This window comes from Malania oleifera, chromosome 6, assembly GCF_029873635.1.
Source record: "Malania oleifera isolate guangnan ecotype guangnan chromosome 6, ASM2987363v1, whole genome shotgun sequence".
Classification (NCBI taxonomy): domain Eukaryota; kingdom Viridiplantae; phylum Streptophyta; class Magnoliopsida; order Santalales; family Ximeniaceae; genus Malania; species Malania oleifera.
Genome location: NC_080422.1, coordinates 41,658,290 through 41,685,072, shown reverse-complemented (window position 1 = coordinate 41,685,072; position 26,783 = coordinate 41,658,290). Strand labels below are relative to the sequence as shown.

The 26,783-nt window shown below is 35.7% G+C and overlaps 1 protein-coding gene across 1 annotated transcript; it reads left to right on the top strand.

The window, feature by feature from the left end:
• Positions 1 to 24,281: 24,281 nt before the first annotated feature.
• Positions 24,282 to 26,149, top strand: LOC131157069 (B-box zinc finger protein 32). The gene has a single exon (XM_058110934.1). It carries the CDS (start codon positions 25,028 to 25,030, stop codon positions 25,877 to 25,879), a length of 852 nt encoding a protein of 283 aa, XP_057966917.1. The 5' UTR covers positions 24,282 to 25,027; the 3' UTR covers positions 25,880 to 26,149.
• The last annotated feature ends 634 nt before the right edge of the window (positions 26,150 to 26,783 follow it).

Sequence of the window (26,783 nt, the reverse complement as noted above, 5' to 3'; positions counted from 1 at the left end):
TGTAAAAATTAAAAAGTAATAAAAAATTAAATAGTATAAGGGCATTTTGAAAACTAAATGAAGAGGTTAAAGTGAAAAAAAATTGTTTCCCAATTTTTAAAAAATGGTTAAACGTGAATTGTTATTTTTACACTAATACCCTCAAGTCTTCATTTTTTTAACAAATAAAAATATATTTTATATAAAGTTACTTTTGGGTTATGAAAGATAACATCAAATAAGGGAATTCCCTTTATAGTAATATAAATGTTTATTTTTTTAACAAATAAAAATATAATTTATATAAGGCTAATTTTGAATTTTAGAAAAATGACACCAAATAGGGGAATCCCCTTTATAGTAGTATAGATTTTTAATTACTTAAAGATCATAAGAAACCATTTATGCAAAAGTATTTTTCCAGAAAAAAAAAATCCTAAATTTAATAAGTGTAAAACTGGAAAAGTATTGAAAGTTATAAATGGTGTTTGGTATTATTTAAATTAAGTGGTATTTAGATACTTACTTTTATTATCTATTATAGGGTATTATATGATTTTTTTTAAATATATTTTAAAATAAAAAATATTAATAATTTTTAATTAAAAATTTTATTAATAACTATTTTAATTATTTATAGTTAAAATTTAAATATTTACTATTAAATAATAATATAAGATTATTATTTTTTAACTAATAATAATATCATTACTAATGTATATTTATAACATATTACTATAATATTAAATTATTATAAAAAATATTATCACTTAAATTGAAAATATTAATTTATTTAATATTAATTTAAATTAATAATAATACTACCACATTGCGTGTGCTCTGTGGCTTTTTAGGGATTTTGTATTATAACATGATATTTATACGTTTCAAAATTTTGATTTTACAAATGAAAATGTGTCATATGAAATTAGATGATAGTGACAATATATAATTTTGAACTCACTCAAATAATCCACTACCTTAAATAATGTAGCTCTTACAAAACTTATGAACATTATATTATAATCCCAAATCCCTTAAAAAGTTGCAAAACACGCGCACCGGGCATGCGTGCAGCTAGTTTACAACGGTGGAGCGCATATTCGGATTTACCTCCTACGTGTTGGCTGTGGGCGTGGCTGGCGTAGGCATGAGATTAGTCTGGCGCGTAAGCCCAAAAAACACGGCGTATAAAAAAAATATATACTAATTGTACATTTTTTCTATCTTTTTTCACATTTAAGATCCTAATCATTCAACCATGCTATATAACACAAGATTATTTCACTAAATAAAGCATTGTAAGATTTCAATAGTATTTTATAATACAAGACGGTGGTAACATATGACATGGATCCATATCATTAAATATTTTTCATATTTATTTGATAGGACTATTGGACAATGGCATTTCCCCCAAAAAATAAAAATAAAAAAATCCTACACTCTATATATATTTTTTCAATATATTAATGTTAGCTTTGGTTTGAAAAACACCTATTTTTAGAAAATATATTAATTATAGTAAATAATTAAGTATAAAAAATTATGTTATTAACATAAAACAAATAACAAAATAAAACTTTTTATAAAGACCATCAATAATTATTTTTCAAATTTCACAATACAAACGCATGTCTATTTTGTTACCATAAAACTAATAACAAACTAAAAATTTTAAGAGAAAATTACATAAAATACCCCTGTGGTAATGCTGCATTTGAGGACATGAATTTTAGACTTTGGATTTGAATTTGTTATTGTAAAACTAATAACGTAAAACTTTTAGAGAAAATGACATAAAAACACCCATGTGATTTAACCAAAAATCACTAATGCTGCATTTGGGAGCATGAATTTCGGACCTTAAATTTAGATTTTGGTGAATTTAGACAAATTTTGATATGATTTTGTATTATATTTTATCCCAATCCAAATTCAAGCGCTCTCCAAACATGGGTAAGCCACCTTGTGATTTTGTTATGATCACTATGTCATGTTATGATTTCCAAAACTATGAAAAGTTATAATGTTGCTAATATTTTTTATGGAAATCAATTTATTAAATAAAAAACTATTTTTATAGGCAAGAATGTCCTTCAATGGATTCGATTCAAGCACAATATAATTTTATGCTATGTTTTATTCAAATCCACACAAAATTAAATTAAAAAATCTCAAATTCATGCTCCGATAGAAATATAACACTAACAAAACTTAATTAAAGTGTATTAATATTATTGAAAACTGATAGCCACTCACCTTGGCCCTTGGATCTATTTGGATTACATGCAAACATAAATAATATTCAAACCTCAAATTTTTCATCAAAATTAATGTATTTTAATTAATTTTTCCTTTTTAAAAAAATATAATTAATTTTTATTAGTATTATATTACTGCTCTTTGACTCGATACTTGGGAGCACGAATATGAGACCTTAGCGCTGATTTTGTGTGGATTCAAATAGAACATATTACAAATTTATATTGTAATTCATTCAAATCCATTTAAGGGCATTCTTGCCTATAAAAACGATTTTTCATCTAATATATTGACTTTCATAATTAAAAAAGGAAAACTAAGGACATTATAACTTTTCATAATTTTCAAAACCATAAGGTGGCTTACCGATTATAATAAAATCGTAAGGTGGCCAAGTGGTTTTTGGTTAAACCAGAAGGAAGATTTATCCAATTTCCTAACTTCTTATAAAGACTAGGAATAATTATTTAAATCTCCTCATGAAAATAGTTATTCTTTTTTATTACATGGTGCATAAACTTAATAATAATGAATGTAAAAGGAATATTTGTCAATGTTATTCCTAAATTTTTCATTGTATTACATATTATTCCAAGAAATAGTTGTTTTGCGAACCAAATGTAATGTAAATGATACAATTTTTTTTATTTTTTTATTAACTTTATTTTGCAAGTAAGAAGATAAAAAAAAATAGAAGAAAGAGGAGAGAAGTTCAACATTTTATTGTGTGACAAAAAATAATGAAACATTAATAATATTTTTTGCAATGCCAAAAACATTTTTCTAGTGTTACACATTTTAAGGGATCACAAAATGAGCAAATGACCAATGTGTGATATGTGATATAAATACGGTGACTCATTTATAATCAGATCAAACTAATCCAACCTATTTATAAACAAGTTAAGCAAGTTTGGGTTACATGTGTGACGACTCGAAAAATTTCGTCCAATTTCTTTGATACCACCTGTAATAACTTGAATATTTTATATTATAATAATCACTGATAAAGACAATGGAAGACCTTAAATGCAAATTACCAGAGTACTAAATTATCCTAATATAATAATATCAATCTCATTATCACAATAAAGATTTGAACTCATTAAAAATATAAATAAAATACTACAATTCTAAACACAACATTCTATCCCACCCACACTTCACTGTGTTACTCTGATCACAGTTATACTCCACATGACATCTGAAAAATATTGGATAATCATGGGGTGAGACACCTCTCAATAAGATGGAATAGATTATTATCAGTGTGTGGCAACATGAGTTTTTGTAGGGACCTAAATCCAAAAAATAAAGGAAAATAAATAAAAAAGAAAAGGAAAATAAAGAGAAAGGGAAAGAAAAGAGGGAAATCGGTTTGGCACAGGACCAAACCGTCGACGGTTTTAGGGTATCTCAGGAAATCGTCAACAGTTAAAACAACCAAGAGCATTTCAAGTGTCAAACCGTCGATGGTTTTAGAAATCTCAGGAAAACCATCGATGATTCAAACTACCAAGAGGGTTTTGAAGAAGAATTTGGTTTGGTAAATGACCAAATCGTCGACAGTTTCGTGTGGGCCAGGTTGCATATAAATAGAAGTGAGTTCATTTTTTTTACAAAAATAAATTTCTCTCTCTCTCTCTCATAGGGTTTGGAGCTCTCTCTCTCTCTCTCTCTAAAACTCTCCCAGGTCTCCATCGTGCTCTTTGATCCTCTCTCCCTCCTTCTAGCTCGTAGGTCGTCGATCCTTGGTAGATTTAAGCAGCTAGGATTTCACGGTTCTGAAGGTTTTAGGCAAATTTTCCAGGAATAGGTAAGGGGATTAGATTATGTCATTTTTGAAATATGAACCGATTAAACTGATGTTTATGTTGTTAGAAACGGTATATGGGATTTTTTGGATGAATCAAACTTATGAAAATGGTAGTTTTGATTATTATACTATTTGGGGAAAAACTAAAGTGAATGGGTTGATCATCTCCTTTTTTTCTTTAAAACCTATAGTTTGAATTAATTAAACCCTAGGAGATGATCAGACTTTTGTTTTCAGTAAATTATATGTTTCCCAGATAGTTCAGTACATTATAATTTTATCAGTAAAAATTGTATGGCATGAGAATGGTTAAAATGGTGTAAATGAATAGGATTATTAATATGATTATGTTTCAGTTGATATAACGGCTATATGTCAAGTTGTGCAATGGTGGCTAAATGTTGAGTTATGATATGACGGCTATACGCCGAGTTGTGCAATGGCGGCTAAATACCGAGTTATGAAATGACGGTTGTATGCTAGGATATAAAATGATGATTGTATGCCAGGCTGTGATATGGCAGCTGAACGTCGGGTTTTAATACGACATGTTTTATGCTGATTTATGAAAATGGAATCGTGTTACAGTTATTATTATGCAAATTGGAATATATAGTTTAAGAACCCTGAGGGATTAAATGTAATGTGAGCACGGTATCGTAGCTATAATCAAAAGGGAGTGCAACCACACTAGTATGAAAGTGTGGTAGGGGATAGTCGATTTGGCTTGGGTACAATACTACTCCTAAAGGACATGTCGAGAGACCCCTCCTGAAGGACATTTCGGGGGACCCTACCGAGGTACTCCGGGATAGGGTAGGCAAATCGTACTTACAGATCAGTTCGTTTGACTTAACATTGGTCGGGCGGCCAGATGCTAAGTCTAGCCTTTGAGCCACACAACCCGTCATAGAGGGAGCATGTCGTTAGTCCAGTAGCCCAAAAGGTTGGATCTTATATGCATATATTTGTGAATTTATGAGAAATGGGCTATATTGATCTGAATTATGTTTTGAAGGAAAGATATATGTATTTTTAAGTTATACAGGTGAATACATGTTAATATAGTTTTAAAATGCCATTTCATGTACAGTTAAATAAAAGGAAAATATTATGTTCACACTAAAACTCATGTTAGCCACACAGTGATAATAATCTGATCCACTTTACTGAGAAGTGTGTCACCCTAATATCCATCTTATTTTTTCAGGTTCTACAGGGAACCGAGTCTAGCGTACTACTGGGCTAGGTTTAGACTGCAGGTAGTGGTTGTCAGAGTTGGCGAGACACCAGTTGTCATAGTTTATTATTTTGGGTTGAAATATAATGACAGGGAGTTTTGTATGTGTTTGGGACAATTAGAACTTTGGTAACGTGGTTTGAAGAGGTTTTCCTTCCATTGCATGTTTATGTTTTCAGTTATGTATAGGAACACCCGTGACCCCAGTTTGGGGACTGGTTGTGTATGTATGGTATCAGAGACTATAACAGGGATTTATGTAGGTTATTCTACATGGCACCTCAGGACCCAATCAAGGGTTCGGGGCGTTACAAGTGGTATCAGAGCCTAGGTTGTTAGGTTCTGCCGATTTTATCCAATAATGTTACTAGAGTATAGGTTGAGTTACGATGCGGGTAGGAATTTTGAGTTTGGTTTCATAGCCCGGGGGCAAAATTTCTTTGACAGACTTCTGTGTTTTTCCTGAAATGACAGTTTCAGAAAACCATAACAATCCATTGATGGTTTTGTTTTTTAGCGGAGAGACTGGAACTTGAAAAGTTGAAAAGGAATATTAAGTTAGCAGAGTATGTCGTGAATTGGGGGGGGGGGGGAGGGGTGATGGTTTAGGCTCAATACTCGAATTTATTAAATGTGTACAAGAAGAAGGATTAGTAAAGGTGGCTGGGGCCAAACCGTTGATGGTTTTCCAGGGGTGTTCACAAACCTTTGACGGTTTGCTCAAAACAAGCTCTCAGGATTTTCATTTTAAGTTTTTCGTCAACAGTTTTGTGTCTATGTTGGATGATTGAAGTTTATATTGAGAATTGAGATATTAAATAGGTCCTCTAGTGTTATTAATTGTTGAATTTGGTACAATCCCAAGAGGGGGGTGAATTGGAGATTTAAAAATTTATCCCTAAGTCAACCAATCTAACAAAAGTATTACACAACCTAGGGTCTGTCTACGCAATCATAAATAAAACATACACGTGCGATAAATAAATTTGGGGAAATGTAAATTGCACACGCGATATGTTATTAAGGTTCGACCAAAGTGCCTATGTCGTTGCCTTGGCTCACCAGCACAATGATTCCACTATAAGGCTCACTTCACAAGTGGAGCGGCACCGTATATAACCAGGTCAATTAACGGGGCTGACCTCAACCTATAACCGCACCTTACTAGGATGTTGCACCTAACTTTCCTAATTGGGTCTAATCCAATCCGGGACTATTCAACAGGGCTAGTCTCCCTCTTCAAGCCCATGCTTGGAATACAACAAATATTAAATTTTTCATACACGAAAATATGCTTCTCAACAAGCAGATATGCACCACAATACAGTCCAGATAATAATGCAAGCACAAAAGATATTAAATATGATCAGTGCTTAATATTGTTCTAAATACTCAATCTAATGTAAATCTACAATTAAGATCTAGAGTGTATTTCCAAGCAAACTTTGAAACAAATAATCAATGTATATTAATCACCACAAGTTTCAAAGTGTTTCAACAATAATATTCAAAATATCTCATATAAGATTTTAAAAGGAAATATCTCAAGAGATATTTGAAAATGTGTAAGATTGTGTAAAAAAATGCAAATCAAAATCCACAAGCTTGATGAGTCTTGCAATCAAGATGCAAAGACACACTAGCTACAAGGGTATTCCCACTCAAAGATTTATTATTTAAATCGGGGGGAAAACCCTAGCAAGAGCTCTCTTAAAAATAATGAATCAATATAGAGTATGGAGAGTCTTAGCTACTAAAATCACTCAAGAACACTTTTAGAGACTTGATCTATCAAGGGAATAGCAAAATAAAGAGTGTATGACCTTAGTATAGAATAAATGAGCACTTGAGATTTGAGAGAATTTTTGGCTAATTGAATTTTCTAATCTCTCTTAATCTTTGCAAATGAAGCCCTATATATAGACTTGGCCAATTTTATGATCATTGGGGACACATAGGGAAATATTAAAAATGTTTTAAAACCGTTTAGGAAAATTAACCCCATTTAACTCGGTAAAAATTTTGACACCCTGAGAGGTTCGGTTGACCACTTTTGTGGTTTGGTCAATCCTGAGAGGTTCGGTTGACCAGTTCTGAACCTCCGAGGTTTGATCGACCAGACTGAGTTCGGTTGACCAAACTTAGGTGTTCAGTTGACCAGCCAAATTTTCTTCTAAGCGTTCGGTCGACCAGGCAATTGGGATCTCTCCACGTGTCTGTTCGATCGACCAGGGCGTTGCTATACAATTTATGGTCAGTCAACTGAAGGGTCAAAATGTTGACCCTAGGGTCGTTCGGTCAACCGAAGTGCGCTGAGTGTTGGGATTTGGTCGACCGAACATGCCAACCTTGTGCATTTCAATCCAGATTTATATTAAAAGTTTCCCCTGATAGCATATGTGATAATGGGGACTTTTCTAAGTGCTAGTGCAAGGACCTAAGGTCTTTTCTAAGGTCCTTTTACTTAGGCTAGAAAATCTGGCGTCGATTGACTGAAGGTCAACCAAGGGTGATCCCTAAGGTTCATCTATGGTCTTGAGCATATAATCCTATCATGCATGTGATGCAGTTATTACAGACCATATTATATTACAAACCAATTGAAAAATGAATGCAAATACAATTTCAAATAGGTCTTCATTCTTTCGCTTCTTTAGATGCTATATATGAAGCTTGATCTTTATAGTCCATATGGTTTGCTTGAGTTCCTACCATCAATGCATGCAAGGATAAACCTGTTCAAGATGCTTAGTGCACAGGTGAGAAACATTAGTTTTATCATAATCAAAATGGGATCAGACTCATAGAGTCAATATTAATGCACCAGACATGTTAAGATATTAAATTCTAAAATTCATTTCAGTTATACCTTCAGAATGGATCCCAAGGATAATAATACGAACTCCGAAGGAAGTAGTAACGAGTGGGCATCAAATGAGGATAGCAATGGTTCTACATTAGGGATTTGGGACTTTGCCCAGTAATTCATGGCTGAGGTCATACGGAGTTCTAGGGGACATAACCATCCTATTGCCGACTCGGGTTGTACCATCGATCAGTTCACCTGGATGAAACCTTCATCGTTCTCAAGAAGAACCAACCCAATCGTAGTTTAGAATTGGGTGCAGGAGATATAGAAGATTTTGGCAGTGCTGCAGTGCACCGATGGACAGAGGGTTCTCTACGGCACGTTTAAGCTGACGGAAGAGGTTGAGCGGTGGTGGTTGGCCGTTAAGTTAAAGGCTGGCACCTGCAGTGCTAACATGGGATCTATTTAGAGAGATCTTCTTCGATCGGTACTTTCTCTCCACTATCAGAGATGCTAAGGCTGAGGAGTTCCTGAACCTGATTCAGGGACATCTGACTGTTCAGAAGTATGCTGCCTGATTCATGGAGCTATCACGCTTTGCTCCATATATGGTACCAGAGGAGTTCAGAAAGGCACGGAGGTTTGAAAGGGGTCTGAGATAGGAGATCTTCAAGTAGGTGGCTATTCTGTAGATACAAGATTTCTCTATGCTGGTGGATAAAGCCACCATGGTAGAGATAAGTCAACAAAGAGGTGTAGAGGTACAGAACCCAAAGAAGAGGTCCATGCCTTTTGGCTCTCACACAAGTGCGAGGTAGGGTCCGTGGAGGAGGTATGGTAACGGCGGAGGCCAGATATGGGAGACAAGTAGCGAGGCATTTGAGGGTACCCCATCATACCCTATTTGCCCTACCTATGACAAAAGGCATTCAGGCGAGTGTTGGCAAAAGATGAATGTCTGTTACAGGTGCGATAAACCTGGCCACATCGTTCATGATTGTCGTGGGCTAGCGGACAATGCACCTATGCCTCATCAATACTGGGGAGGTAATCTGGTGCCACACAAGAACTACCAGAGGGGCACTACTCAAACGTGAGTGTATTCTTTGACTCCAAGCGACGGAGAGAATGTAGGGGACGTGGTGACAGGTAATATTTTATTGTGTTCAAATTAAGTTATTGTGTTGTTTGATTCAAAAGCCACACACTCGTTCGTATCTTTGGGGTACGTCAGAATATGTGGGGTAGAAACACAGTTCTTAAATGATGATATATCAGTAGTCACACCGACAGGGACAACCGTAACATGTAGGAAAATGATTGAGAATTTCCAAGTGGATATTCAGGGAAGAATATTGCCTTCTAGCTTAATTGTATTTGATATGCATGGATTCAACGTCATTTTGAGGATGGATGGGCTAGCATCCAACTATGCGAGTATAGACTGCCATAGGAAAGAGGTTGTGTTCAGACCTCCTAGGGAGCAAGAGTTTAAATTTGTTGGGTCGTGTGTGCACTCCGAACCACGTATTCTTTCAATTATTCAAGCAAAGAGGGTACCTCTAGGGGGATACCGAGGGTACCTAGCTTTTGTGAAAGAATCATCGAAGGAGGAACTAAAGCTTGGGGATATCCCAGTAGTAAGGGAGTTCTCGGATGTTTTCCCCAAGGACTTACCTGGATTGCCTCCTGAGCATGAAGTGGAATTTGCTTCTGACTTGCTTTTTGGTAAAACACCAATCTCTAAGGCTCTGTATAGAATGGAGCCAGCTGAACTAAAGGAGTTAAAGAAGCAACTACAGGAACTACTAAACAAGGGGTTTATTAGACCTAGTGTGTCACCTTGAGGAGCGCCAGTGTTGTTTGTGAAAAAAAAAAAAGACGGGTCGATGATGATGTGCATCGACTACCACGAGATAAATAAGGTGATGATAAAGAACAAGTACCTGCTACCATGTATCAATGATTTGTTTACCCAACTTCAGGGAACATAGGTTTTCTCCAAAATCGATCTTTGATCCATGTATCATCAGGTGAGAGTTAAATCAGATGATGTATCGAAGACTGCTTTCCAAACTCGGTATGACCATTATGAATTTTTGGTTATGCCTTTTGGTTTAACCAATGCTCCTGTGGCATTCATGGACTGGATGAACAAGGTTTTTCATAAGTATTTAGATCAATTCATAGTGGTGTTCATCGATGACATTTTGGTTTATTTGAGGAGTCTTGAGGAACATGTGGGTCATTTGAGACAAGTACTTCAAGTGCTTAGAGAAATGAAGTTGTAAATGCGAATTTTGGTTGGAACAAGTTGCATTTCAGGGACATGTGGTTTCCAGGGAAGGTGTTTCAGTGGACCCAAGCAAGATAGAGGCGGTAGTTGATTGGGCGAGACCAAAAAATGTGCATGAGGTTAGAAGTTTCTTGGGTCTAGAAGGTTACTATTGTCGGTTCGTAGAGGGATTATCTAGACTGTCAGGCCCTCTAACACGGCTAATGGGGAAGGATGTAAAGTTTGAGTGGAATGGTGAATGCAAGCAGCGCTTTCAGGAATAGAAACAACGACTGGTCACTGCCTTAGTTTTGACCATTCCATCAAAAGATGGTGGATTTGTGATCTACATTGACGTGTCTAAGAAAGGGCTCAGGTGTGTTCTGATGCAATAGGGAAAGGTCATTGCGTATGCTTCTCGCCAACTCAAGGAATACGAGAAGAACTATCTTACCCATGATATGGAATTGACGGCAGTGGTATATGCATTAAAAATTTGGAGGCACTACCTATATGGTGAAAAGTGCGAGATCTTTACGGATCACAAAAGTCTTAAGTACTTTTTCACACAGAAGGAGTTAAATATGAGGTAGAGAAGATGAATTGAGCTTGTAAAGGACTATGACTATACCATCAGTTACCACCCAAGAAAAGCTAATGTGACAGCTGATGCGCTGAGTTGGAGGTTAGTGAATGTGTCGGTATCAGCAGTGGTAGTTCAGCATCAGATTAGAATGGACCTAAAACGGCTTGGTGTGGAGATAGTGGAAGGAAATCACCAGGCGTTCATCTCTAACCTAGTAATTCAGTTGACCTTAATAGAAAGGATCAGGGCAACTCATATGAGAGATGCAGAGCTACTGAAGATGGTGGATAAAGTACAGAGTGGGTTAGGGGTAGAGTTCAATGTCTTTAACGACGGGGTGTTGAGGTTTCACACCAGGATATGTGTACCAAATGATGATGAGATCAAATGGACTATTTTGGAAAAGGCACATCACTCTTTCTATACAGTGCATCTAGGGAGCACTAAGATGTACGGGGATCTATAGAAATTTTTCTGGTGGAATAACATAAAGAGGGAGATTGCCTGATTTGTAGAGTAGTGCCTGATATGTCAGCAGGTGAAGGTCGAGCATCATAAGCTAGCCGGACCATTGCAACCACCTCCCATCCTTGATTGGAAGTGGGAGCACATTTCCATGGACTTCATCACGGGATTACCACCGACACTTCATGGATAGAACGCTATCTAGGTGGTTGTTGACCGTCTGAAGAAGACTACCCATTTCATTTATGTTAGAATCAACTATTCCATGAACCGCATGGTAAATTTATATGTTCAGGAGATAGTGAGACTGCACAGTATACCAGTGTCCATTGTTTCAGACAGGGACCCCTGATTTACTTCCCAATTTTGGAAAAGTCTATAGAGAGCTTTGGGAACTCAACTTACTTTCAGCACAGCATTTCACCCTCAAATAGATGGACAATCAAAAAGGATGATTTAGATATTAAAGGATATTTTGAGGGCGTGTTTGTTGGATTTTGGAGGTGGTTGGCTTCAATATTTACCGTTAGTGGAGTTTGCCTACAATAATAGCTATCAAGCTAGTATTGAGATGGCACTATATGAAGCATTGTACGATCGAAGGTACCAATCTCCATTGTACTAGGATGAGGTTGGCAAGCGACATATTTTGGGGTTAGAGATCATTCAGCAGACTTTTGGGAAGGTCAAACTCATCAGGGAGAGGATTAAAACAACGCAAAGTCGACTGAAGAGCTATACAGATACACGCCGACGAGAGCTGGAATTTGAGGTAGGGTATAAGATATTCTTGAGGGTTGCTCCGATGAAAGGGATTATAAGGTTTGGGAAGAAGGGTAAGCTAAGCCCTAGGTTTATTGGGCCATTCGAAATATTAGAAAGAATTGGTCCGGTTGCGTACAGAATAACGTTACCCCCAGCATTGTCTATAATGCATGATGTATTCCATGTGTTGATGTTGAGGAGGTACATGCTAGATCCCTTGCACGTGATCAGTTATGAATTAATTGAAATCAGTGATACTTTATCCTACGAGGAAGTACCCGTTTAGATTTTGGACCATAAGAAACAAGAATTGCGTACTAAGAAGATCTCGCCAGTGAAAGTGCTCTAGTGTAATCACGTAGTGGAGGAAGTTTCGTGGGAGCTAGAGGAGGAGATACGTCAAAAGTACCCACAATTAATTAATAAGGCTCGGTGTTAGGTAGGTAAAGTGATTGGTTTTGGTTATAAATTTATCTAGAGTAGGTTTGTTTAGTTATCTGTTTATTTCTAGTTTAGTATATGGATGGTCTATGGTAGGGTTTTGATTAGTTATTGCAATCTCCCAAAGGCATTATATGTAACCATGGTATTCCTCCGCCATAAGTGAGGGTAATTAATAAACTTGGGACGGGGCTACTATGTGGGTGGCCATCGGATCTTTCTAGAGTCAAACCAACAAATCAGTGATAATCCAGTGATTGTGATGAAAGTTAGTTAGCAAATTTCGAGGACGAAATTTTTATAAGGGGGGAGATTGTAAGGATCTGAATTCGAAAAATAAAGGAAAATAAATAAAAATAAAAGGAAAATAAAGAGAAAGGGAAAGAAAATAGGGAAATTGGCTTGGCACAGGACCAAACCATCGACGGTTTCAGGGCATCTAAGGAAAACGTCGACAGTTAAAACAACCAAGAGCATTTCAAGTGCCAAACCGTTGATGGATTTGGAAATCTTAGAAAAACCGTCAACGATTCAAACTACTGAGAGGATTTTGAAGAAGAATTTGGTTTGGTAAATGACCCAACCATCGACGGCTTTGTACGAGCCAGCTTGACTATAAATAGAAGTGAGCTCCCTTTTTTTTTTAGAAAAAATAAATTTCTCTCTCTCTCTCTCCCTTTCCCTCTCCCCCTTTAGGGTTTGGAGCTCTCTCTCTCTCTCTAAAACTCTCTCGGGTCTCCATCGTGCTCTTCGATCCTCTCTCCCTCCTTCCGGCTTGTAGGTCATTGATCCTCGGCAGATTTAAGCGGCTAGGGTTTTGCGGTTTTGAAGGTTTTAGGCAAAGTTTCTATGAACAAGTAAGCGGATTAGATTATGTCAGTTATTTTTGAAATATGAACCAATTAAATTGATGTTTATGCTGTTAGAAACGTAATGTGTGATTTTATGGATGAATCAGACTTATGAAAATTTTAGTTTTGATTATTATACATATTTGGGGAAAAGCTAAAATGAATGGGTTGATCATCCCCTTTTTCCTGTAAAACCTATAGTTTGAATTAATTAAACCCTAGAGATGATCAGACCTTTGTTTTCAGTAAATTATATGTTTACCAGATAGTTCAGTATATTATAATTTAATCAATAAAAATTGTGTGGCATGAGAATGGTTAAAATTGCGTAAATGAACAGGATGATTAATATGATTATGTTTCAATTGATATGATGGCTATATGCTGAGTTGTGCAATGGAGGCTAAATGTTGAGTTATGATATAACAACTATACGCCAAGTTGTGCAATGGCGGCTAAATGTCGAGCTATAAAATGACGATTGTATGCCGGGATATGAAACGATGGCTGTATGCCAGGTTGTGATATGGCGGCTGAACGTCTGGTTTTAATATGATATATTTTATACGAATTTTTGAAAATGGAATCATGTTATATTTTTATTACGTAAATTGTAATATATGGTTTAAGAACTCTAAGGGATTAAATGTAATATGAGCACAATACCATAGCTATAATTATGAGGGAGTGCAACCACACTGGTATGAAAGTGTGGTTAGGGATAGTCGATTTGGCTTAGGTATAGTACTACTCCTGAAGGACATGCAGGGAGACCCCTCCTGAAGGACATTCTGGGGGACCCTACCGAGGTACATATCGGGACAGGGTAGGCAAATTGTACTTACAGATCAGTTCATTTGACTTAGCATTGGTCAGCCGACCAGATGCCAAGTCCAGTCTTTAGGCCACACAACCTGTCATGGGGGGAAGCATGTCATTAGTCCAGTGGCCGAAGAGGTTGGTTCTCATATGCATATATTTGTGAATTTACAAGAAATGGGCTATATTGAGCCGAATTATGTTATGAAGGAAAGATATATGTATTTTTAAGTTATACAAGTGAATACATGTCAGTACAATTTTAAAATGCCATTTCATGTACAGTTAAATAAAAAAGAATATTATGTTCACACTAAAACTCATGTTAGCCACACATTGATGATAATCTGGTCCACCTTAATAAGAAGTGTCTCACCCCAATATCCATCTTATTTTTTTCAGGTTCTATAAGGAACCGAGTCTAGCGTACTACGGGGCTGGGTTTAGACTGCCGGTAGTGCTTGTCAGAGCTAGTGAGACACTAGTTGTCGTATTTTGTTATTTTGGGTTGTAATATAATGACAAGGAGTTTTGTATGTGTGTTTGGGACAATTAGAACTTTGGTAACATGGTTTGAGGAGGTTTTCCTTCCATTGCATGTTAATGTTTTCAGTTATGCATAGGAACACCCGGGACCCCAATTTGGGGGCGAGTGGTGTATGTATTGTATCAGAGACTATTATAGGGATTTATGCAAGTTGTTCTACGTGGCACCCCGAGCCCCAGTCTCGGGGTCGGGGCGTTACAGTTTTATGGTAGTAAAAACACATCCAATAATAAACTTAACTTTAAATGAGATATCATGTAAAACTATATTCACACCTATATATATATTGAAAATACATACTTTTCAACATAAACATACTTTATTGTAATAAGTTTTTCTGTGTACATAAATCATCTTATATCTTTGTACATAAAAGATTTTCCCTACATGGACAATCATATAATATCATGTAATATGTAACGACCTGAAAACTTTAATTAATAAAAATAATAAAAGAAAAGCAAAGGAAAGAGAGAAGGGAAGAAAAATGAAATTTAAAAGGAGTGTCAGCGAAGTCTCATCGACGAACCAACTGGTCTCATCAACGAACGTTTTTCCTTGGCCCGTGGATGAGGGCACATGTCTCATCGACGAGGATTTACCGAGAGGGTTTGAGATATTCTGAAACTCGTTGACGAACTCACGGTCTCTTCAATAAACGTTCTTCATGAGATTGTCAACGAATCCACGTGTCTCGTTGACAAGTCTTTGCCTATAAATAGCGATTTCTTTCATTTTTCAGTGAAGAAATCACTCTTCTCTCATTTTTCTCTCTCTAAAAACGGCCCCTCTGCCTTCTCTCTTTGAATCCGGCTTGGATTCAGCCCGATTTGACGATCCAAAACCACCACGAGGTTCGTAAGATTGTTCGCTGCAAAGCTGCTAGAGCAAATCGTTGATTTGAGGTTTTGGGGCACCATCCAAAAATCAGGGTAAGTGAGATATTTTGGAATTTTCATGTTAAATATAATTATATGAAGTTTAGGAAGTATTAAATGAGTATTTTTCTGAGATTTGAATGAGTTGTGAATTTTGGATTATAGGGTCTCGTTTTCCGTTCGGTTTAGGCAGGAACTTAAGGAGCAGGTAAGGGGAAATACGTTATAACAATTTTTATTAATTTTAAACTGGTTAAATTTGAGTATAAATTCTATAACTTTAGGTATAATTTTATGAACAGTGTAGACATTGAAAATTCTATTTTTGATTATATATTATATTGGAAAAAAAAAACTTTGTGGCGTGAAAACAACTTTGATAATTAAATGGTTGCGAGAACTGCTTGATTTCGTCTGTTGTTCGCTTATGGTTATTGTTTGGATTGAGAATTCTATTTGGTTGTGATGTTGTTTGGATAAATAAATACTGTGAATGGGAATGTAATGATGTGTTTACTTGTACTGGATGTGTATTGTTTTATGGTTCATGTAAATTGCAATATAAGGTTGGCAGTGGTATAAGGAGGTCGTTATATCGTACCTAATATAACCGTCATATAACATTGGCAGTGATATGAGGAGGTCATTATATGAGCGTTTATATTAGAGGGTAAAATATTGGCAGTGGTATGAAGAGTTTGTTTTACCTATTTACCATGAACAAGGTGGTATGTGTTGTAACTTGTGTGGTTGAGAAGATTATTTAGTAACCTGTGTGGTTGATAGTCCTGTGTGGACCAATCCTTTGTGGACGTGTATTTTATATGAATTAGAGTCCTATGTGGGGACGTTGTATTCTATGTGGATATGAACCTTATGTGGGTGTGAATGAGATATATATATATATATCCTATGTGGATTGAGTGTTATATGCGTGTACATGTGGAACTTTATGAAGTGATTAGCATTGGTTGCATGTAACTTTAATTGCTTAGGTATTTATAGTAAAGTAGAACTTTCCACTGAGGGCTTGCTGAGGAAGGTGAGTACTCTGGTAATTTTCTATTGGTAATAGAGCTGAGAGAAGCTACTTGTATGGGCGGATAAGCTTCCCTAACCTCGAAGACTTTACGTGGATACATAACTCAAGGGCTTACTAAGGAAGGTGAGTGCCCTGATTTCAGTAATAGAGCAGAGGGAAGCTACTTGTATGGGTTGGTAGACTTCCCTATTCTTGGGAATTATCAGTAAAAGTAATTATGTATGTGTTTATATGATTGGGTAACAGAGAAGTCGATAATGATGTGATTATAGATGCATTTTTCTCAGCAGCTATTGATAATGAGACACAAATGTATGTATACTTTGTAATTAAATATTAAACACTTCAGCCACACAGTATTGTAACTTATTTCTTTCTTACTGAGAGGTGTCTCACCCCGACGATTTATTAATCTTTTCAAGTTCTTCAGGTGATCGAGCTTAGAAAGCTCCAGGGCAGGGTTAGTTTTTGTGGATGGATAAAAGAATGGATATGTGTACAATTTTATATTTAATGTTTTGTCCTAGTTATGTAATATGCTGAATATGGTTGTACATTCTTATGGGTTTGCATATGAAAATATATATAACACTCTGGTATTTATTTGGGTTTGTTTAGTTAGTCCTGCTACGTGAATAGTATCAGAGATGTATGTATGGTCTCATAACACCACGAGCCCCGCATGGCAGGTTCAGGGCATTACATAATAACCCTATATGATCGAGTTGTGCGGCCCGTGGGTGGGACTTAGCAGTGACCGACCTACCATGATAAGCCAAACATAACAAGTCTGTAAGTACGATTGACCTACCCAGCCTGGTCTGAACTGTCAGGGGGGTATTGTACTCTTCTCTAGGTATAGTCGACTATCCATACGCCAACACTTTATCTGAGTAGTGTGGTGGCACTAACTGATCTAGCTAGCTACGGTACCGTGAATATAATTGGTCTATCAGGGTTCTAATACCATATAATACTGTCTACACACACACACACACACACACACACACATATATATATATATATATATATATATATAAAATAAAACTGATACATGATTTCATTTCATAAAACCTATCTAAAAATTATCATATCATAAATCTATCTGAGTACTGTCATATCATAATTCTGCCTATATACTGTTAGATCATAGATCTGTATGAAACTGTCATATCATGAATCTGAATAATACTGTTCTAAATAATACTGTCGTATTATGATTTTGTATAGTTCTGCCATAATCATAAATCTGTCTGAATTCTATCTTTTTATAAATCTGTATAAAATCATACTTTGTCGTGTGTCAACATAAAATATTTCACAAGCTTATCTATGTAGTGAAAATGGACATACTCATGCCACACAATTTATTCAATAATTATAATTCACAAAATTGCCTCCTAAAATTTCAAAATATATAATTGGTAAATTTAATTATAATGTGATCAACTCCCCGTTTTTAAATTTAATCCCCAATATATTTAAATACCCAAATATGATCAAAACCCCGCAGTTTAATTTAATTCAGACATATTTTTAAAATAAAATCTAAACATAGATATAATTAATTTCACATACTCCATTTAAATCGGACATATTTTAAATAGCACAAATCTCATTAAATTCACGTATTCAAATTTAATCGAAAATATTTTAAAAATAAACCTGACATAATCTATTCCCTTTACCTTAACTCTAGAGTGGTGCTTACAACATCCCAACAATGAATTCACTCCAGTTAAAACGTTCAGGAGCGAAGCTGGGACCCGGATATGATGTTCATTTTTCGATTTGGTTTATCGACGGACAGAAATCTTAGAGAGAGAGAGAGAGAGTTTGAGGAGGGAGAGAGAGAGAGAGAGAGAGAGAGTATTCGTGAAAGGGGGGGTAATTTGTAATCAAAAGCTTCAGGAACTAACATATATATATATATATATTATAATATTATAATATTATAATATTATATTAATATATTATTATATTATATAATTAATAGTTATTAATTAATTAATTAATTTTTTTTAAGGATCACTATATCTTACTCTCTTTCTTTCCTATAATATACATAACATTTCTCATTAAAGGGAATTAATTTTAAACATTATTTAGTTGATTTTCGACATTCACGTGTACTAATTATGTTCATATACACTTATATGTATATTGTTTTTTGGGGCGTTACAACATGTATACCCATTGAGTTATTTAAACCACACGCCATTCGACACTTGCCCACAACCCAAATTCATTCATGTGCCCAAAAATAGCCTATTTTATTGTTGGAATATTGAAGAGAGAAATAATAAGTAATCGAATATCTGCCTTTCAAAAAAAAAAAAAAATCACATGAATCAAAATATTATAGGGTATGTGTTTTAAAAAAAAAATAATTCATACATATAATTGAAATAATAAAGAAAAATTAAAATAAATTTATATTCATAATTAGTTCCTATTTATAACCCAATAATTAACCATTTAGGTGTAAATTTATGTTTTACTCACCTTTTAATAGGGACATCAAAGGAAACTCATTGACCCATATACAAGCCTAAGCCCTGCAATATATGTGTGCTCCATTATCTTCTAATTTTTTATTATTTTGAAAAAAAAAATTGCTGATATATTTTTGAAATTTAAAATTTAAATCTATTTATGAACCTTTCATTTTTAGAAAAGATGCTGAATTATGGAGACATTCTAAATATTCAAATTTTAAGTTTCTTACTAAAAAAAACAATGGATAAAGTTTTGGATTTTTATGTTGTATTTAAATGTGGGAGTAGGTGGAAAAGGATATAGGATATAATATGAGCTACACCTCATTATGTAGCTTCAAGTATAGCCTCAGCCTCCAATCACGAAAAAGAAAAGAAATTCAACATTGAAAATAGTCTTCCCGATTATTCATTTATACATGTGTTGAATATATTATTAATTAAATAATAAATTTTGAATTCTAAGAATAAATTGGTAAACAAGGAAGAAAATTGATTATTAAAAACGGTTTCCTCCTACTATAATAATGGTATAGATAGTTGAATAAGGTGACGAAGTACCCTCCTGTTTCGGTTTATTGTGACCCTTTTTAGAACAAAAAGGGTAATTTGTTCCCTGATTTGGCGATCCCTTTCTTATTCCTTGTTAAAATTAAAGTTTGAAATTTTTAATATAAGAGCCCTATATTGTAGAGGTTGATATGTTAGGGACAATGGTGTGTTGAATATATTATTAATTAAATAATAAATTTTGAATTCTAAGAATAAATTGGTAAACAAGGAAGAAAATTGATTATTAAAGACGGTTTCCTCCTCCTATAATAATGGTATAGATAGTTGAATAAGGTGACGAAGTACCCTCCTGTTTCGGTTTATTGTGACCCTTTTTAGAACAAAAAGGGTAATTTGTTCCCTGATTTGGCGATCCCTTTCTTATTCCTTGTTAAAATTAAAGTTTGAAATTTTTAATATAAGAGCCCTATATTGTAGAGGTTGATATGTTAGGGACAATGGAGGTACACTCTATCGCTATGTAAAGAATTCTTTTACTAAAAATGTTACATTGTTTTTATTAAAATTAAATAAGGGTAAATAAATTAGATAATGGGAATAAAGAGTGAATTAGAAAAAATAAATATATAAAAAATCAATAAGCAATAAATTCATTTTACTTATCACTTATCATTAATATTGTTACCCATTTTTATCTAGACCAATTCCAAACCCAATTTTTGAAATTTAGGAGATTGATATATTTTTATGAGTTTATAAAATCTAAGTTGGGTGCTTTTGGGCTTAATTTCTTTAAATTTTAAGTCTAAATTCATTTTTAATGATAATTTGGTGAAAATAAGAACCTTTATGGGTACTTGGGTGGGTACTTTGGGAATGCTTGGGTTTTTGGCTTAAAATCCTAGCCTCTTTGCTTATAAGAAGGAGCTAAGGAGCTAGGATGGAGGAGGGGGCATACACAAGAGAATTGGAATATATGTTCACTACAAGAGATTCACTACAAGAGAAAGGAAGAGAGTAAGAGAAAAAGAGCAAGAGAGGAAAGGAAGAGAAAGGAATAAAAGAAGAAGATTGGAGAGGAAAACTTGAAACTAGAAGGTTGAATATTTAAGCAAAGAGAGTGAAAAGCCTATTCAAAGGTTGGAGAGATCAACATTTCAAGAATAACAAGTTAAATCTCTCATTCTAATACTTCTTTGCATTATTCCGTATGCATACATGATGATATTGCAAAATCACTCTAATTGTATGCTAAAGGTGCAATCTTTATGATGTTCTTCATGAATGAGATAAAACAGAATTTTCTTTACAACATGTTGTGTTAAAAGCTTGATTTTTAGGGTGTTTGCATCAAGATAAGTCCATTAGAATTGTTGAGTTGAAATGGAAACGGAGTCTTGATGAGCCTTGATGAGCCCTTGATGAGCCGTAGAGATAAACAACCTTGATGAGTTGTGGAGAGCCAGTTTTGATGCGCTGGAGTGTTGGTGCTTGTTAGCACCGAAGGAGCCCATGGGTGGGCTTGATACACATGGATGAACACCAAATTGACCCAAAAGTTTAAGCCTTTAGGTCTAGTTGATGTTCACTCATGTGTATCAAACCCACCCATAAACTCCTTTAGTGCTAACAAGTGGTATCAGAGCCTACGATTCGTAACTCTGGGTGAACGACATCATAAAAGTTGAGACATGAAGCTAATTCTCCTGACATGTTAACAATTGGAGGACCAAGTGTGTGACCGAGTCCAATAAGGATTATCTAGGTCTGGGATGGATCCAAATAGGGTCAAGACGTGGGAGATAAGATTGGTTTAGAGGTACGTGCAATGCAATCCAAGACATGTAAGGTGCCAGTGGTAAGGCCCACTTGAGCAACTATTAGGGAATTTGACTTAGTTTCATAAAGGAGACGGGTTTTCGTTCAAGGGGGAGTAGTTGGAACTCATAAGTGAAGGGGAGATGTTGAGAATTCCACTTATGAGTTTGTCCTATATTGGAATATTTGAGTAGATGATGGGTGCTTATATACATGGTTGGGCCCAAGACCCAATAGGCTTAAACTTTTGGGTCAACTTGGTGCCCAATCATATGTATTAAGCCCACCCATGAACTCCTGTGGTACTAACAAGAATATGTTCAAGGATTTCTTATGATTCAAAGGAAGTTTAACTAGGGTTGGCATGAAGATTACTCCAAGCTAGAGTTTTCTTTGGTGTCATACTCATATGAGACTAGGCTAGGGTCGAAGAAGGTCAAAACTAGCAGGAAAAATAGAAAAAAGAAGAAGAAGAGAGAGAGAGAGAGATAGGATTGGATAAGAGAGAGAGAGAGAGAGAGAGAGAGAGAGAGAGAGAGAGAGAGAGAGAGAAAGAGACAGAGTTCGAGGGGTCTAAGCTTGCATGGAAGGATTTTGAGGGTCTATGTAGGTTTTGGAGGGTCAAATGACTCAAATAGATATTTAGCAAGTAAAAACATACCTTGGAAGGCTAGGACTTAGGTCGTCGCTATTATTGTCAGTGACAACTGGCCATGCTCTTAATGGTATTTGTTTTTTAGGGTTCTAGTGTTTTTGAAGGTTTGAAAAAGGTTTGTGGTGGCCAAAGGAGTCCGATGGAGTTGGCCCGACATGAAATGACTATCCAAAATGGTCAGAAAGAGGAGTATAAGGTGACAACGTTGTTTATGGTTATGAGAAGAGGAGAACATGACCAGAGTCGCACAGTTCCCCCATGTGTGTGTCATGTGCGCAGAACGTGTGAAACTTATAATGATCCACCCGAACCGATTGATTGCCTTATGCAAACTGGTCGACTAGTTCGTCATGTTTTTTTTTTTTTGTTCTTTTTTTTATTTAATTTAATAAATATGTTTTAAGCTTAAAAATCATAAAAAGTTTCTTTTAAATTTCAAATCAATTATGAAAAAAATATGCAGTAGCCAGAAAAATCCTTTTTTATTTTAAATTCGTTGTATCAATTTATTTTATTTACCACACTCCCAGACTTGGCTGTGGGCATAGGTCATTGACTATCGGTTTCTTAAACCCTAGGTTAGCCAGTTGATCAATCTACTCGTAGTAAATCATTAGGTATTCTAACCTCACTTAAAATAAAGTAGGTTAGTGTCAACTTTGTTGATATATGGTTGACCCACATCTCATCCCCAAAATACAAGTTTTACATTTTGAGTCTGCCATTCTTGTCGAGTTGGTAGGAAGATTCACCCCATATAGAGATGAGCCTCCGGAACGTATTGAGAATTAATATTTAATTTTTCTTAATTTTTAAGCATGTTTAAACAAATTTATATTCTTAATTATATTTCATACGAAAAAAATATAATGAAAAATGGATCTCTTCCATTTTCTTTTCTTCGCTTTTTCTCAAACGAATTATTTGATTCAAATAGAGGCAAAATTGAAAAATAAAAAATAGGATGAATTATAAATATGAGTACTTGAGATTGTATTTAAACTTTCAAATTAAAATTTTAAAATGATTTGAAGAAGAAGATATTTTAAATATTGTAACTAATAATTTATGATAAATTTTTAGTCAAGTGTCCATCTATGAAAAGAAAATAAAAATTATCAAGCATTGCTCTACCGTTATACTTAGATTTCAAATATCATTGTAAAAATTTAAATTTGTAAAAATTTAAATGCATATTTTGCCTCAGAAAGATGAGATGACTATGCATGTGTGTGTGTGTGAGAGAGAGAGAGAGAGAGAGAGAGAGAGAGAGAGAGAGAGAGAGAGAGAGGAATGTTTGGGCCAAAAGGTTTTAGAAAACTATGTGGCTCCGAGTATTAATAATTCATTATCTTGAAAGTAATATTTGTCGTGATGAACTTATTATAAGAAAAGATTATGTAAATTAGTGCTAAGTTAGAAATAAACATGGCAAGCAACAAATTTTAAGATATTTTTATAGACATTTCTAAAAATAATAGGCTGGACCATAGAAGAAATAAGTGAGAAAGAGTATTGAACACATTTCGTTTTATTTTATTATATCACTTTTAGACGGGTTATCAATTTTACCTTTCCAAATAATCATAACTGTTGAATTCAAATTTTAAATTATGTTAGTTATTTTCTAACAGCATACTATTTGAAATTTTATCACAAAATAAAAAAAAATTAATTTCAAAGATAAGGTCTTTAATTATACAAATGCAGTGCTAAATGTTTAAATAAATATCATTGGACTCTCCACGATTCCGATCCAAATCAATTTTTACAACTACAAGAGGAAAGCTACCTTAAAAACTTATATAAAATTTTCAAAACTTTTTATTTATTATAAATAAGTATTAAAAATTAAATAAAATGTAAGTTAGATAAAAATAGTAAAATTAAGTAGTTTTAAATAAAAATAAAAAAAATGATATATATATTTTCTTGAAGTGACTCTAATATTGTTTTGAGTTTCCAATATTCGTTTGCCTTATTTATTTTAGTGGTAGCGCGTATAAGAGAGAGAGAGAGAGAGAGAGAGAGAGAGAGAGAGAATAATACGAGTTTGTCGAGGGAAAAGAGGTTAGGAGAGAGAGAGAGCGCAGACATGCGTTTATGGCTGTGTGCGTTTCCACCGCCTCTCCGTTCAAAATTCAACACTGCCCACAAAAATCAACCCCCAAATACACCCACACACTCCCCCCACCCCCCCCTAGTCTCTCTCTCTCTCTCTCTCTCTCTAATTTAAAAATGGAGTTAAAGAATAAAAAATCTTCTGGCTTTCCTGGAATCTCTCTTTCTCTCCTCTGCCTACAAAGAAAGATTTTCAGACCACAGCCTCCCTCTCTTCTCGCTCTTCCATAATTCCTCTCTCTCTCTCTCTCTCTCTCTCTCTCTCTCTCTCAGAAGCCCTTCATTCGCACCACAGAATCTCCTGCTTTCTCGATCTCCAATCTTTTCCCCACCTTTTTCATGCCTCATCTCTTTCTCTCTATTTCTCCGGCTTTCCTCGGTTCTCTCTCCCCCTAAATCGGAAATTGAATTTCAAGGCTGTCGTTAAACTTGTACGGAGTGATCGTGATCATTATTATTTTGAAGTTTTTCCCGCGACCAACTCTGCTCATCGGGATTCGCCGCATTCTGGCCTCAACTTTGCCGGAATCTGGCTTCCCCTCCCCCCCTCCAAATTGACGGAAAACTACGACGAACAAAAGGTTTCCATAATTTAATTTCAAGTCTTCTTTCTGTGGGGCATAAGAACGAAAGAGTTGTAGAAAATGAGACCCAGGATTTGTGAGCTCTGCAATGGAGAAGCTGCCCTGTACTGCGCCTCTGATTCTGCGTTCCTCTGCTGGAGCTGCGACGCCAGGGTTCACGAGGCCAACTTCCTCGTAGCTCGCCACGTCCGCCGTACTCTCTGCTCCAAATGCGACGGATTCGCCGGAAACAGCGTCGCCGGCGTCGGGCTTCCGCCTCGCCGGTCGATCTGCGCGTCGTGCTCGATGGAATCTCCCTACGACGACGACGTCGATTCCGATTCCTCGTCCTCGTCCTCGGCTTGTGTGTCCAGCAGCTCAAAGTCTTTCGCCGCTGCTCCGAAGAAGGCCGACGCTGATCACCAAAGAACAGAGCGAGTCACTTCGCCGAGCTCCGTCACGGAGGTTTCCGGCCCGAAAGCCGGTTTCCCGGCAAAATCCCTCGGCGAAGTCGCGTCGCTGGCGACGGCGAAGACGCAGAAGAGAAGCGAGGCGAGGACAAGAACCCTGAGAGGGAGCGCGCCGTCGAAGGCGGAGGCGAAGTTGGAGGGCGTTTTGGTCAATTGGTGCACGAGGCTGGGGCTGAGCGGAAGCTGCACCTCCGCGATGGTAGCAAGCGCCATGGGTGCGTGTTTGTGTAAGTTGACGGTCTTGCCCTTGCGGGCATCGCTGGCGGCCGCACTGTGGTTCAGTTTGAGAGCTTGTGTGGGCGCATCGGCGTCCACGTGGCAGAATCTGAGGCGCCTGGAGGACGTGTCGGGCGTGCCGGCGAAACTGATATTGGCCGCCGCGTCGAGGCTCGCACGTGCGTCGAAGATTGAAAAATCTACCCGGCGCGACCAGGAGGAAGGCTGGGCAGAATGCTCTGCCTGATTCTGATTCTGATTCACATTTTGTGACAATCAGGGATGCTCTGTAATTTTCATTTTTCTCTTTGGAGGTCTAGTTGGGTGTGCAGAGTGGGAGAAGAAAAACAGAGTAGGGTGGTGGTAACGTAGCTAATTGCCTAGAGAAAGGGGATTTGTATCCTTGGATTGATTTAGTAGCTTCAATTCATGTTTTGTGTTGATATTAAGATTTATGTTATTGTATTTTTCATTGTTTGGAGGTAATTAATTTTTGTTCTAGTGGTTTTTGTGAGAAGATGGGAGTGTTTGGTTTGAAGAATGCCATAGGCTAGACGTGTGTGGATGGCATATTGTGAGTGTTATTCCTTTCATAACTTTGATTTGCTGGATTCCCCAGTGCACACATGTTTATTTTTCTTTCCTTGTTCAAATAAATTCAAAGTCAGATAATAGGAATGTTAAGAAGTTCCAAAAATTACCTTCAACATTTGAAATGACATTGGAATAACTCTTATGGAAAAATGCCAGGACATAATTTGGGAAAGAATAATTTTAAAAACAGAAACTTTGAAAATTATTTGTATACTGCAATGTGATCATATATATATATATATATATATATATATAGATAGTGCTTATTAGATTGAGTTTGCGCGACTCAATAGGAGGAGGTAGTCAAAATCTTTAATTCTATATTCTTTTTCATCCTATCCTAAGGTTCAAATCTTGAAATCTTTAATTCTATGTTCTTTTCATCTTATCTCAAGTTCAAATGTTAAAAAACTTTCAATATACTGATCTATTTTATCGTATGTAATTTAATGTGATGTGGTTAGAGGATAGTTGCCGATCATTATATTAAAATAAATTTACATAGTACACAAGTTCAAGAGTATTCAAAAGGAATTAATTGTTGAATAATTCCTAAA